The sequence below is a fragment of the Artemia franciscana genome, chromosome 4, assembly GCF_032884065.1.
Source record: "Artemia franciscana chromosome 4, ASM3288406v1, whole genome shotgun sequence".
NCBI classification, from domain to species: domain Eukaryota; kingdom Metazoa; phylum Arthropoda; class Branchiopoda; order Anostraca; family Artemiidae; genus Artemia; species Artemia franciscana.
The window spans coordinates 18,847,301-18,860,056 of record NC_088866.1 but is presented as its reverse complement, the minus strand read 5'-3'; the positions used below and the strand labels follow the sequence as shown (position 1 = coordinate 18,860,056).

The window sequence follows — 12,756 nt, the reverse complement described above, 5'->3', positions numbered from 1 at the left end:
ATACGGGAAATGTTAAGTCCGTTGGCTTGAACATCAAAGAAGGTCCCTTTGTTTACGGGAATCACCATTAATGTTCTCTTTTTTTTCTCGTCCTCTGTATCCATTTGTACCTTTTGTTATAGCCTTAATTAATTTCAGTTATTCTGCCCTTTTGTCTAATAACACTATTTTATGTTCACGATTTTACCAAATTAAGCATAAATGTATGAAGTGTTATGGTCTAGCTTTCTGAAGTTAAGCTTTTCATAGCTTTCTGAATGCCGGTAAAGAAGCTCTTGTTCAAAGGTGGTTGATAAGATACGTTAGGTTAGGCTAAACTTGATACCTACATTTTCGGTTTGAAGTTCTTAGGAGCTAAGAGATATAGAAAATTGAAGTTCATATAAACGTCAGAGCAAAATATTTCGTGATTTTTATTTGAAAGTGATTATTTTTTAGCTATAAGTGCTAAAGCGCTATTGTAAAAAGTTAATCAGGCGTACTTAGTAATGCAAGATGTTGCATAACTATATGGAACTTAGTATTATTCAGAAGCAAAATCATCGACGCATAATCCTTCCTAAGACAGCATAATCTAAGACGGTGTAGGAAAACAATACAATATATCCAAACATAAAAGGAACAGTGAAGATAGCTAAAAAAGGAAACAATAACGTTGGTTTGAATTTAAAAGTCACGGTTAACTTTTTAAGAATTCTGGCTATGTGGCACTTTTTTGGACAACTAGGATCCAAAAATGTGAGAATTATGTGTTCTCTTTTTAACTTGAACATTATTCAAGTTAACATTATTCTCATTGTTTCCATGTAACCTTTTTTTGAAGGTATAGTTGTACATTGACAGTCCTTATTGAAGTACTCGTGAAACATTTTTGGGACTACTTAATTTCCTCATGATGAGCTAACCTATTGGGTTAGACCTCTTTAATAGATTGCTAAAATTACTTTCGCTTTAAGTTGTTTGCCTTTTCTCAACGAAGAAATTTATGATGGCACCATTGTCTCCACAGAAAAACGATACAAAGAGAAAGATAGCATTGGGCAAGATATTGAAGCTTGCGAAGTTTAGGACGAATGAGAAGGAATTTCAAGGATGGTTGAAAGAAGTCGCTGAGGCTCCATACAATGCTTTTGCCGAGCATTTTGCACAATCTTTGGCTTTTGGCTTTTAGCGGAATTGACGTAAAAAACTTGCTGTGGAATTGGTCATAAGAAGGATGTTATCGTTGTGGAAAAAAACGGTGTGTAAAGGCATTCGCGGGTAGTAATGGCAAGGAAAGAGTTTACAAGAATGCTGTCAAGAGTGAGGATATACAGCTTGCTTCTTTTTTCATGGAACATAATATTGCCTTTTTCCACTAGGACCTAGTCAAATACTGACAGTAATAGCATAAGATTGGAATGTAGTATAAGAAATAGAGCCTCTTAGAACAAGCTGAATTACATTACACAGAAAATTCTATACAAGGATGACAATTTTCGGATAGTTATAAAGTTTTATTACACATTCTTAAGTTTACTACTAGATGGGTTTACTGTCAACACCCTGGATGAATACTTCTGTGTTTACGTAAATTACCCTTCGAAGGATGATGGGAAAATGAGGACGGATTTATTCAGGATGATCAAACTTGAATCTACCAATCTTTCTGGTAATTGTGTTTTCCTACAATTAAGAGAGTTTTTCGTTAGTGAAAATCTATCTTTGATCCAGGTGGATGGTCTGGCCTTTGTCTGTGATGATTGTGGCCAGCAAATACGTTTTTCAAAGCTCATGGAATAAAACAATCCTAACAATCTTGAAATGACTGCTTAAACTCGCAGATGGGAGGTGACTTGCTGCTCACCAAACTTCAATGCCTTAATTCTGCTCACCAAAAGACCGCCTTCAGTCTTGTTTCAATTTGTAAATATTTACATTGGAGCTTTGCAGCCTGAGTGTGAAAAGCTAATCAAGACCGTAGTTACTTCATCAAAGAACGAGTCCTTATAAAGAACAGTCTGTCCAATCCAAACACATTCGGATCATTAGAAGACGATTTTCGGGAGATTAATTAAAAAAGAAGTTTTTCACCAAAGAAGTTTTTCAAAGAAAAGTAAAAAAAAATATTAAATCAATGACGAGAAGAAATAAAGTCAAATAAGAATTCAAGCGTAAAAAAACAGAAATTACTATCAATGAATAAATGAAGCCCAAAAACCAAAAGAAATTTCAATAAGTAATCAAGTCAAACTTAAACGAACATAAATCGCCACAAACGCATCAAATGGCAAAATCCCCCTATGCAAGTAGAATTCGACAATATGCCACTGATTAACTTGTTCCTTAAATCTGGGAAAGTGTATATGCCTACCATAAATCTAGCCAAAAAGGTATAATTTTGGGGGTTGAATCCCTGGTTAAATTCAAGTACTTTTGTATTAATTCGCTAGGTAAATATGAACACGCCTTTCGATGTGCCTTTCAGCGCTCTTTTCAAATATAATAATCGCTATGGTTGCAGACTCGGTTTCGAACCCTTCCCTTGATTCATTCCCTCGTAAAGAGTAACTTTTTGCACCTCATCAACAAGTTCTGTCTCGATAATACCTTTAATACCTCAGATACAAGTGGTTCTGTCACTATTCTTACTTATATATTGTTGTTGTATATTAATTACTATATCATTAAATCATGGTTATATTATGATTATATATTATTTCTTATTTTTAGGCTTCAGAAGTTCAAATTGGCCAATATCAATTCGGTTATTACACCTGAAAACGCAAGTATTGAAACAATGGGAACGAATGAGGTAAGTTTTTGTTTTCTGTTTCTTCTTCTAATGACTTGCAGTTCCTTTTTATTTGGGCAACACTATCGTTTCGATTAGATATGATTTTATGTCATATTAATCTAACCACCTTTCCCACTTTTATGTGTCGGAATGGCTTACGCGTTGGTATATTAAAACTAACGATACCTGCTTCAAAATAAGAGGGCTCCTCAGCGAGCCCTCTGAAAGAAGAAAAACGGTTCATGTGTTGGTATATTAAAACCAACAATACCTACTTCAAATTAAGAGGACTGCTTCTGAGGGTTGTAATAACCCCAAGGGCCATGTTATGTGATCTTTGGACTGTTTTTGAACAAGTAGCTATCTCAAAATTTTGAAAAGAGTACTAGAACTTCTTATTTCCAATCCAATGAGCCCACTTCCATGTTTGTTCGACCACCCTTTCCATAAATACCTAATATGCCCCGGGGTGTAAATTACAACCTTACCCTGAGAGCTCTGTAGGGGGTTGTTATCGTCAAAGATATAATTGCTGGACCTTTCAACTACGCTGAACAAAATAGCTATCTCAAAATATGATCGGATGTGTTTGGAGAAATGATGTGCTTGGGTGGGGGGGGGCTGCCCTCCAACCACTTTCGACTATTCAATAGGGCACTAGAACTTCGGATTTTCAATCGAATAAGTCCATTTCGAAGTTTCTACGACAACTCCTTCTATACAAAGTGCCCTGGAGTAAAATGAACAAAAAAAAAAAAAAAAAAAAAAAAAAAAAAAAAAAAAATAATAATACATTGTGCCCACATCGCTCTTTTCTTGTGCAGCGCTATTGGGCTGCCTGTGATAAGCTTATAACATATTGTGTTTCTCCTTTATGGGCGTAAGAATTCATGGCCATTCTTGAATCGTTATTTCACATTATTTTCCTTGTTAAAGATCTTGACAAAGTATTTTTTATAAATAGATTTTTGGATGGGTATCTTTAATTAGTATTCTTAAGGTTTTTTTTTATCATTTTATTTGTTTTCTATAGCACTTGGTATTCACCAAGTGACATATAGCAATCGCAAATTCTGTCGATCTGTCCATCTGTCTGTCGGTCTCGGTTTTGCTGTTTAAGCACTTCCAGATAAGCTAGGACGATGAGATTTGACAGGCGTATCAGAGACCAGACCAGATTAAGTTAGAAATAGTCCTTTCCCCGTTTCGACACCATCTTGGGGGGGGGGGAGTGGGGGAATGGTTAATTTGGAAAAAAGAGAAAAAATTAGGTTTTTTAACTTAAGAACGGGTGATCGGATCTTAATGAAATTTGATATTTAGAAGGATACCGTGTTTCAGAGCTCTTGTTTTAACTCCCGACCGGATCCGGTGACATTGGGGGGGGAGTTGGAGGGGGAAATCTAAAATCTTGGGAAACGCTTAGAGTGGAGGGATCGGGATGAAATTCGGTGGGAAAAATGAGCACAAGTCCTGGATACGTGATTGACATAACCGGAACGGATCCGCTCTCTTTTTGTGAGTTAGGAGGACGGTTAATTCTGAAAAATTAGAAAAATGAGGTATGTTTAACTTACGAAAGAGTGATCGGATCTTGGTGAAATTTCATATTTAGAAGGACCTCGTAACTCAGATCTCTTATTTTAAATCCCGAACAGATCCAGCGTCATTGGAGGGAGTTGGAGGGGGACGGGAAATCTTAGAAAAGGCTTAGAGTGGAGAGATCAGGATGAAACTTGATGGGAAGAATAGGCATAAGTCCAAGGTTTGTGATTGACATAACTGGACTGGGTGCTCTCTTTGGGGGAGTTGGGGGAGGGTAATTCGGAAAAATTAGAAAAAAGGAGGTATTTGTAACATATGTGCAGGTGACCAGATCTTAATGAAATTTGGTGTTTAGAAGGATTTTGTGCTTCTGAGCTCCTATTTTAAATCCCGACCAGATCTGGTGACATTGGGGGGAGTTGGAGGGGGAAACCGGAAATCTTGAAAAACGAGGAAATTGAGGTATCTTTATCTTACGAATGGGTGATCGGATCTTAATAAAACTTGATATATAGAAAGATCCTATGTCTCAGATGTTGTATTTTCAATTAGAATGGGATCTAGGGATATAGGGGCTGGAGGGGGAAAACAGAAATCTTGGAAACCGGAAATCTAGGTGGAGGTTAGAGTGGAGAGATCGGGATGAAACTTGATGAGAAGAATAAGAACATGTCTAGATACGTATATTAACATAAATGAACGGATCCAGTCTCTTTGGGGGAGTTGGGGGGTGTTAATTCGAAAAAAAATAGAAAAATTGAGGTATTTTTAGCTTAAGAATGGGTGACCGGATATTAATGAAATTTTATATTTAGACGGAACTTGTGTCTCAGACCTCTTATTTGGAATCCCGATCAGATCTGGTGACACTGGGGGGAAATGGAGGGGGCAACCGAAAATCTTGGAAAACGCTTAGATTGGAGAGATCAGGATGAAACGTAGTGGGTAGAATAGACAAATGTCGTAGATACGTTATTGACATAACCGGACTGGATCCGCTCTCTTTGGGGGAGTTAGGGGGGTCCAGCACTTTGGCGAGTTTGTTGCTTCTGGATGTGCTAGGACGATCAAAATTGGTAGGCGTGTCAGGGACCCGCACAAATTGTCTTAATAAAGTTGTTTCCCCCGATTCGACCATGTGGGGGGCTGAAGGTAGAGGAAAAACTAGGAAACATGGGGTATTTTTAACTTACGAGTGGGTGATCGGATCTTGAGACATGTCGTGTCTCAAAGCTCTTATTTTAAATCCCGGCCGGATCTGGTGACATTGGGGGGGGGAGTTTGGGGTGGGGGAACCTAAAATCATGGAAAACGCTTAGATTGGAGGGATCGGGATGAAACTTGGTGCGAAAAATAAGTAGAGGTATTAGAAACGTTATTTACATAATTGGAACGGATCCGCTCTATTGGGGAGGGGTTAATTCTGAAAAATAAAAAAAAATGACGTATTTTTAACTTACGAAGGAGTGATTGGATCTTCATGAAACTTCATATTTAGAAGGACCCCGTAGCTCAGATCTCTTGTTTTAAATTTCTACCGGATCCAGCGTCATTGGGGGAGGGCATTTGGGGGTGGGAATCTTAGAAAATACTTAAAACGGAGAGATCAGGATGAAACTGGATGGGAAGAATAAAAACCTGTCTTAAGATACGTGACTGACATAACCGGACCGGATCTGCTCTCTTTGGTGGTGTGGGGGGGGGGGGGGTGTAATTAGGAAAAATGAGGTATTTGTAACTTACGAAAGGGTGACCAGATCTTAAAGAAATTTGACATTTAGAAGGATCTTGTGCTTTAAAGCTCTAATTTTAAACTCCGACAAGAACCTTTGACATTGGGGGGAGTTGGAGGGGGAAGCCGGAATTCTTGGAAAACGTGAAAATCGGGATATTTTTATCTTACGAATAGGTGATCGGATCTTAATGAAATTTGATATTTAGAAGGAATCCGTGTCCCAGAGCTCTTATTTCAAATCCCGACCAGATCTTTTGACATTGGGGGGATTTGGAGGGGGAAATCTTGGAAAACACTTGGATTGGAGGAATCGGGATGAAGCTTAGTGGATAGAATAAGCAAATGTCCTTGATACGTGATTGACGTAATCGTACCGGATTCGCTCTCTTGGGGGAGTTGGGGGGAGGGATTCAGTGATTTGGCGAGTTTGGTGCTTCTGGACGTGCTAGGACGATGAAAATTGGTAGGCGTGTCAAGGAGCTGCACAAATTGACTTGATAAAGTCGTTTTCCCAGATTCGACCATCTGGGGGGCTAAAGGGAGAGGAAAAATTAGAAAAAATTAGGTATTTATAACTTACGAGTGGATGATCGGATCTTACTGAATTTTGATATTTAGAAGGACATCGTGTCTCAGAGCTCTTATTTTAAATCCCGACCGGCATTAAGCCTCTGATTTTCCTTTTAAATCAATCTATTGATTCTTCGAATTTTATTAGAGCTCATACCATATGATCTCTTGGCTCTTAGCTCTTCTTGCCTCGTCACAACTGCCATATGAGCTCTTAGCTCTTGTTTATATTCACGAGCGGTAAAATTCATATTCAAGAATTGTGTGTATTTTAACGTTTGTAGCAAAATTTAGACTTGAGGTTCCCAAGATAACGCTGGTCAACAAATTTAATTGTATTCTTGTTCCGAAATCTAGAATATGTGCTCCTAATAAAAATTTTTATCCTGACTTCGAATGTACTTAATCAGAATCTTTCCCATTGTCTACAGTCTTTGCATAATCTTGTTTTTATATTTTGCTGTTTTTATTGTGTTTATAAAAGTTTGGCGTTCTGAAGAGTTTTCTACCTCACTTTCGCAAGTTGAATTTAAAAATACAATCCGTTTTGCTATATTTCCCGCGGTTTTTATGTGCTGATTTTTTAAATGTTTTTGCTGACAATTTTGAGTAATTGTAGATTATAGTTTTCATGCTATTTGGCGATTGTTGACTGATTGCGTGTTTTAACCGAGGATAAATAAAAAAGGTGATACCGTGCAATTCTGCAAATGTTCCCAATTAAATATAATAAAATGGATTAACGTCAAAACCTGGTATAGCAAATAAGTATTTAAATCAAAGCTTGGTTCCTAGCTGGAGATAATGCAATTTTGATAAAACAGAAATTGTGAATTCTTTGTCGACAAAGTCTTTTTTTTTTATGCTACTCTGAGAGGAAATAAAATGTTTTTATATTACTGTAGCACACATCAAACATGTCCAGAGCTGTTCCTAGGGGGGTAACCGGGTCAGCTGTCCTGGGTGACGCAGATTGGGCGAAGGGGCGTCGCGGCTGGGGTATTACCTGACTTCGATCAAATTTTCCACTTTGATTCGGTTTTTTATGGCACTTGGTATTAACCAAGTGACATATAGCAATCGCCAATTCTGTCGGTCTGTCTGTCTGTCTGTCTGTCTGTCGGTCCCGGTTTTGCTACTTTAGGCACTTCCAGGTAAGCTAGGACGATGAAATTTGGCAAGCGTATCAGGGACCGGACCAAATTAAATTTTCCCGATTTGACCATCTGGGGGGGGGGGAGTGGGTGCCCGGTTAATTCGCAAAAAAATAGAAAAAATGAAGTATTTTTAACTTATCAGCGGGTGATTGGATCTTAATGAAATTTGATGTTTGGAATGATATTGTGTCTCAGAGCTCTTATTTAAATCCCGACCGGATCTGATGACATTGGGGGAGTTGGAGGGGGAAAACCTAAAGGCCTGGTTTTGCTACTTTAGGCACTTCCAGGTAAGCTAGGGCGATGAAATTTGGCAAGCGTATCAGGGACCGGACCAGATTAAATTAAAAATAGTCGTTTCCCCGATTTGACCATCTGGGGGGGGGAAGTGGGGGCCGGTTAATTCGGAAAAAAATAGAAAAAATGAGGTATTTTTAACTTATGAGCGGGTGATTGGATCTTAATGCAATTTGATGTTTGGAATGATATTGTGTCTCAGAGCTCTTATTTTAAATCCTGACCGCATCTGATGACATTGGGGGGAGTTGGAGGGGGGAAACCTAAAATCTTGGAAAACACTTAGAGTGGAGGGATCGGGAGGAAACTTCATGGGAAAAATAAGCGCAAGTCCCAGATACATGATTGACATAATCGGAATTGATTCGCTCTCTTTGGGTAGTTGGGGGGGGAGTAATTCTTAAAAATTAAAAAAATGAGGTATTTTCAACTTACGAACGGGTGATCGGATCTCAATGAAATTTGATGTTTAGAAGGGCATCGTGTCTTAGAGCTCTTATTTTAAATCCTGACTGGATCTGGTGATGGGGGCGGGGAGTTGGGAGGGGGAACCTAAAACTTAGAAAACACTTAGAGTGGAGGGATCGGGATGAAACATGGTGGGAGAAATAAACAAAAGTCCTTGATAGATGATTGAAAAAAGGAACGGATCCGCTCTCTTTGGGGTAGTTGGGGGGGGGGGGGTATTTCTGAAAAATTAAAAAAAATGAGGTATTTTTAACTTACGAACGGGTGATCGGATCTCAATGAAATTTGATATTTAGAAGGATATCGTGGCTCAAAGCTCTTATTTTAAACCCGACCGGATCTGGTGACATTGGGGGGGGGGGGAGTTGGGAGGGGGAAACCTAAAACTTGGAAAACACTTAGAGTGGAGGGATCGGGCTGAAACTTGGTGGAAACAAAAAACACGAGTCCTAGATACTTGATTGACATAACCAGAACGGATCCGCTCTCTTTGGGGTAGTTGGGGGGGGGTTAATTCTGAAAAAATAGATAAAATGAGGTATTTTTAACTTACGAACGGGTGATTGGATCTCCATGAAATTTGATATTTAGAAGGATATCGTGTCTCAAAGCTCTTATTTTAAATCCTGACCAGATCTGGTGACATTGGGGGAAGTTTGGGGTGGGGAAACCTAAAATGATGGAAAACGCTTAGATTGGAGGGATTGGGATGAAACTTGGTTGGAAAAATAAGCAGAAGTCTTGCATACGTGATTTACATAATTGGAACGGATCCGCTCAATTACCGGGGGGGGGGGGGTAATTCTGAAAATAAGAAAAATGACGTATTTTTAACTTACGAAGGAGTGATCGGATCTTCATGAAACTTCATATTTAGAAGGACCTCGTAACTCCGATATCTTATTTTAAATTTCAACCAGATCAAGCGTAATTGGGGGGGGCAGTTGGGGGGACCGGAAATCTTCGAAAATACTTAAAGCGGTGAGATCAGGATGAAACTGGATGGGAAGAATAGAAACCTGTCTAAGATACGTGACTGACATAACTGGACCAGATCTGCTCTCTTTGGTGGAATTGGGGGGGGGGGTAATTTTGAAAATTGAGGTATTTGTAACTTACGAAAGGGTGACCAGATCTTAATGAAATTTGATATTTAGAAGGATCTTGTGCTTTAAAGTTCTAATTTCAAATTCCGACCAGATCCTGTGACATTCGGGGGAGTTGGAGGGCGAAACCGGAATTCTTGGAAAACATGAAAATTGGGGTATTTATATCTTACGAATAGATGATCGGATCGTAATGAAATTTGATTTTTAGAAGGAATTCATGTCTCAGAGCTCTTATTTCAAATCCCGACCAGATCTTTTGACATTGGGGGGATTTGGAGGGGGAAATCTTGGAAAAAGACTTGGAGTGTATGAATCGGGATGAAGCTTGGTGGATAGAATAAACAAATGTCCTTGATACGTGATTGACAGAATCGTACTGGATTCGCTCTCTTTGGGGGAGTTGGGGGGAGGGGCTCAGTGATTTGGCGAGTTCGGTGCTTCTGGAGGTGCTAGGGCGATGAAAATTGATAGGCGTGTCAGGGAGCTGCACAATTTGACTTGATAAAGTCGTTTTCCCAGATTCGACCATCTGGGGGGGCAAAAGGGAGAGGAAAAATTAGAAAAAATTATGGTATTTATAACTTACGAGTGGGTGATCGGATCTTAATGAATTTTGATATTTAGAAGGACTTTGTGACTCAGAGCTCGTATTTTAAATTTTTTCCGGCATTAAGCCTCTTATTTTCCTTTTTAAATCAATCTATTGATTTTTAGAATTTTGTTAGAGCTCATACCATATGATCTCTTGGCTCTTAGCTCTTCTCGCCTCGTCAGAAGTGCCATATGAGCTCTTAGCTCTTGTTTTTTCTTATATTTGAGCTGGGGCACGGCTATGCACATAGCAGGTACATCACATCATAGATCACATCTTCGCATTTGTATGTGTTAGACTTTATTTAGTGAATTAAACAAAAAAAAATTTTTTTAAATGAAAGTAAGGAGCGACATCAAAACTTAAAACGAACAGAAATTACTCCGTATATGAAAGGGGCTTTTCCTCCTCAACGCCCCGCTGTTTACGCTAAAGTTAGACTCTTTCTCTTAACTCTACCTTTTAAAACAGTAAAAAACTTTAGCGTAAAGAGCGGGGCGTTGAGGAGGAAAAGCCCCTTTCATATACGGAGTAATTTCTGTTCGTTGTTTTGATGTCACTCCTTACTTTCATTTAAAAAAACTTGTTTTTTTTTTATTTCTGGACGTTTTTGAATTAATGAATTTTTTGATCTTGGCTCTCCGCGCATAAATAATTAAAACGATAATCGGAAGATTTTGAGAAAAAAGGAGCGAGAGAGGAGGCCTAGTTGCCCTCCAATTTTTTGATTACTTAAAAAGGCAACTAGAACTTTTAATTTTTTACGAACGTTTTCATGAGTAAAAAATATACGTAACTTACGAATTAACTTACGTAGCGAACTTCTATATTCGTATGTTTTTATTGCGTATATGAAGGGGCTCACCCCTCATCGATACCTCGCTCTTTACACTAAAGCTTAAATTGTGTCCCAATTCCTTAAGAATAACCCCTGAATCACAAAGGCCGTAGAATAAATAGTTGAAATTACTAAAAATACTTCAGCGTAAAGAGCGAGGCATTACGAGGAGGTAAATCCCTCATATGCGTAATAATTTCTATTCGTTTTAAGTTTTAATGCTCCTCCTCGCTGTCAGTAGAAAAAAACTTTTCATATTTATTTTTGCATTGTTTTTTTTTAATAATACTAGAAAATCTTGCGCTCCCTCCATTGAAAGTCTTCCCCCATGAGGAGTTCCTCCATGGAAAGATCCTCCCACGTAACCCCCCCCCCAGCTCTAACCCCAAACCAAAAAAATCCCCCTGAAAACGTGTGTACACATACCAGTAACCATTACTATATGTAAACACAGGTCAAAGTTTGTAACTTGCATCCCCTCCCACGGGAACTGCGGGGGAGTAAGTCGTCCCCAAAGACATAGTTATTAGGTTTTTGACTATGGTGAATAAAATGGCTATCAGAATTTTGATCTGGTGACTTTGGGGGAAAATGAGCGTGGGAGGGGGCCTAGCTGCCCTCCATTTTTTTGGTCACTTAAAAAAGGCACTAGAACTTTTCATTTCCGTTAGAATGAGCCCTTTCGTGACATTCTAGGACCACTGAGTCGATACGATCACCCCTGAAAAAAAAAAAAAAAAAAAAAAAAAACAATCAAAAAAACAAACACACATCCGTGATCTTCTTGCAAAAAATGCGAAATTCCACATAGTTGTAGATAGGGGCTTGAAACTTCTACAATAAGGTTCTCTGATACGCTAAATCTGATGGTGTGATTTTCGTTAAGATAGTATGACTTTTAGGGGGTATTTCCCCCTATTTTCTAAAATGAGGTAAATTTTCTCAGGCTCGTAACTTTTGACGGGTAAGGCAAATCTTGATGAAACATATATATTTAAAATCAGCATTAAAATGCGGTTCTTTTGATGTAACTATTGGCATTAAAATTTCATTTTTTAGACTTTAGGTTACTATTGAGCCGGGTCGCTCCTTACTACAGCTCGTTACCACGAACTGTTTGATAAACTGGGAGACGTTGTGCAAGTGACTTAACGGACTTAGTTCAGTTTAATAAATTATCATGTCATTTTTCAATTTTGAGTAAAGTTGTGAAATTTGTTCTGTACTAAGTTAAATTATATTTCCCAAAGACATCATCCATATTCTTTGAAGAAGTATTTCCGGGCTTCACTTAGAAATTTCTCTATCCAGGGAGGGTCACTAGACTGGATACCAAATCTAGGGAGTAATAAGTAGACATAGGCCGGCGTAATTTTTGATTGTTGGAAGCCTAGAGTGATTTTGACTTATATAAAATGCACAACAAATATTCCCTGGTCCCCATAGCTTCGAACAACAGTTATTGGTCAGAGATCTTCTAAATAATTTATAGAGTATGTACAATTACTTCTTCAGCTCTTCTTTAGCTTTGGTTAATCTCCTCCCTAGCTTTCGGCTTATTATCTCACGGGGATAAGACGAGCTATAAGAAATTATTGGAAAAGTCATATAAATCTTAAGTTTGGGGTGGTTTTATTTCTTAAGCTGACGCTTGCTAAAGTCTCCAATA

General features: G+C 38.5%; 1 protein-coding gene across 1 annotated transcript in view; it reads left to right on the top strand.

Annotated features, from left to right (window-relative positions):
• LOC136026099 (TATA-binding protein-associated factor 172-like) overlaps positions 1–12,756 on the top strand; it is a 246,494-nt gene that overhangs the window by 136,419 nt on the left and 97,319 nt on the right. The window contains exon 30 of the mRNA XM_065702380.1: positions 2,713–2,794. Within this exon, the coding sequence (XP_065558452.1) occupies positions 2,713–2,794 (82 nt within the window). The remainder of the gene's footprint in view (positions 1–2,712; positions 2,795–12,756) is intronic.